We start from the raw sequence: 1,366 nt of genomic DNA on the forward strand, positions 1-1,366 counted from the left end.
TACATCAGATGCTGAGAGGAGCCAGGGTTCTGTACCAAGTACTTGCGATGCTGGGTGCTCCTGCCTTGGTATGTTAGTAGGCACCTGGGTTAGCCGTTTGTCCTGAGTGTCTTTGAGAACTAACTCCAGTGTTTCTCACATCAATGACATTCTAGACACTAGGTGACTCTTGTAACTGCTACCAGTGGCCACAGTGTCCCTTCTCATGGCCACACTCAGTGGCTCTAAATACCTGGGTATCCTGCTGCCGGCACAGCTTCCTGTTGTCAGTCTGAGCTTTGGCCAGGGCCTGCCTGGCAGCCCGTAGCTGTTGATGTAGTAACCCCACTTCTTGCTCTGCCATGAGCTGGATTCTCACACATTCTCTTTGGCTGTGAATAGATTCCTGCAAACACAGCGAGACAGGGAGCGAGCATCTTCTCTATGGTTTTAGTCTCAAGCCTCGGCTACCATCTCACAGAGGTCCTTCTTTACCGCCTCCCCTAGAGCAGAGCTCGGACTGGCCATTGCTTATGTGATCTTAGTTATGGAAAGCGCCACAGATTCGAGTAAATCCAGATCTCGAGAAAGTGCAACTTTCCAGACCATCCCCGATGTGTGCTTTGCTTTGGATGTGTTTAAAGCAGATTTTCCCCAGACCATCACAGGTAAAACCAAAGTCAGCAGCCTCAAGCCCTTAACAAACACTCCCTGCCATCTCTCCTCCTTCGTAGGCACCATCCTTTCATCGCCATGACTGGTTCTGCCTTGCTGTTTTCTATTTATCCCAAGGCTCTAAGTCTGCCTATTCTCTGGGTGGGGGCGGGGAATGATCAATTGCCAGTTGCCAGAGTCTTTAGCATAGCTGGGCCTGTCACCTGCCACCAGTGTGGCAGCTGCACTCAGCCTGGCCAGAAGTGTTACACATGGGTATGGGCGGAGTGAGGGGGTGGGGAGTGAGAGAGGGGCTCTCTTCAACACTCACCTTCTCTGCCTTGCTCAGCTGACCTCTGAGATGAGCCTGCTGTGCAGCCAGACGCCAGCGGCCCAGGCTCCGCACTTTGCACACTACAGCAGCCAGGGTGCCCCTGTCGTCCTGCTCCGAGGGGCGCAGCTGCTCCTGCCAGGAAGGCTTACTTTTAGAAAAGGGCACTCTCAGCCCTTTTTCCCAGAAGGGCGTGGCTCTTAACGCCAGAAAACAGATACTAACACCAGAAACATGCCTTCCGCAAGGAGATGTGACCCTGTGAAGCTCAGCCCGCCCCAGCATCCCTTTAAATGGTCCGCCACAAGTCTCTTGCCAGCCCTAAGGTGGCTCCCTTAACTAAGAATTGTGCTTCCGTGCTCCCCTATCCAGCCTTCCTTTATCCCAATCATCCTGTTTCCC

The 1,366-nt window shown here is 53.1% G+C and overlaps 1 protein-coding gene across 1 annotated transcript in view; it reads right to left on the reverse strand.

Annotated features, from left to right (window-relative positions):
* LOC101991582 overlaps positions 1-1,366 on the reverse strand; it is a 177,353-nt gene that overhangs the window by 12,590 nt on the left and 163,397 nt on the right. Inside the window, exons 44-45 of the mRNA XM_026787503.1 lie at positions 965-1,099; positions 233-385 (exon numbers count right to left, since the gene is read on the reverse strand). Of these exons, the coding sequence (XP_026643304.1) occupies positions 233-385; positions 965-1,099 (288 nt within the window). The remainder of the gene's footprint in view (positions 1-232; positions 386-964; positions 1,100-1,366) is intronic.

This window comes from Microtus ochrogaster, linkage group LG9, assembly GCF_000317375.1.
Source record: "Microtus ochrogaster isolate Prairie Vole_2 linkage group LG9, MicOch1.0, whole genome shotgun sequence".
Taxonomy (NCBI): domain Eukaryota; kingdom Metazoa; phylum Chordata; class Mammalia; order Rodentia; family Cricetidae; genus Microtus; species Microtus ochrogaster.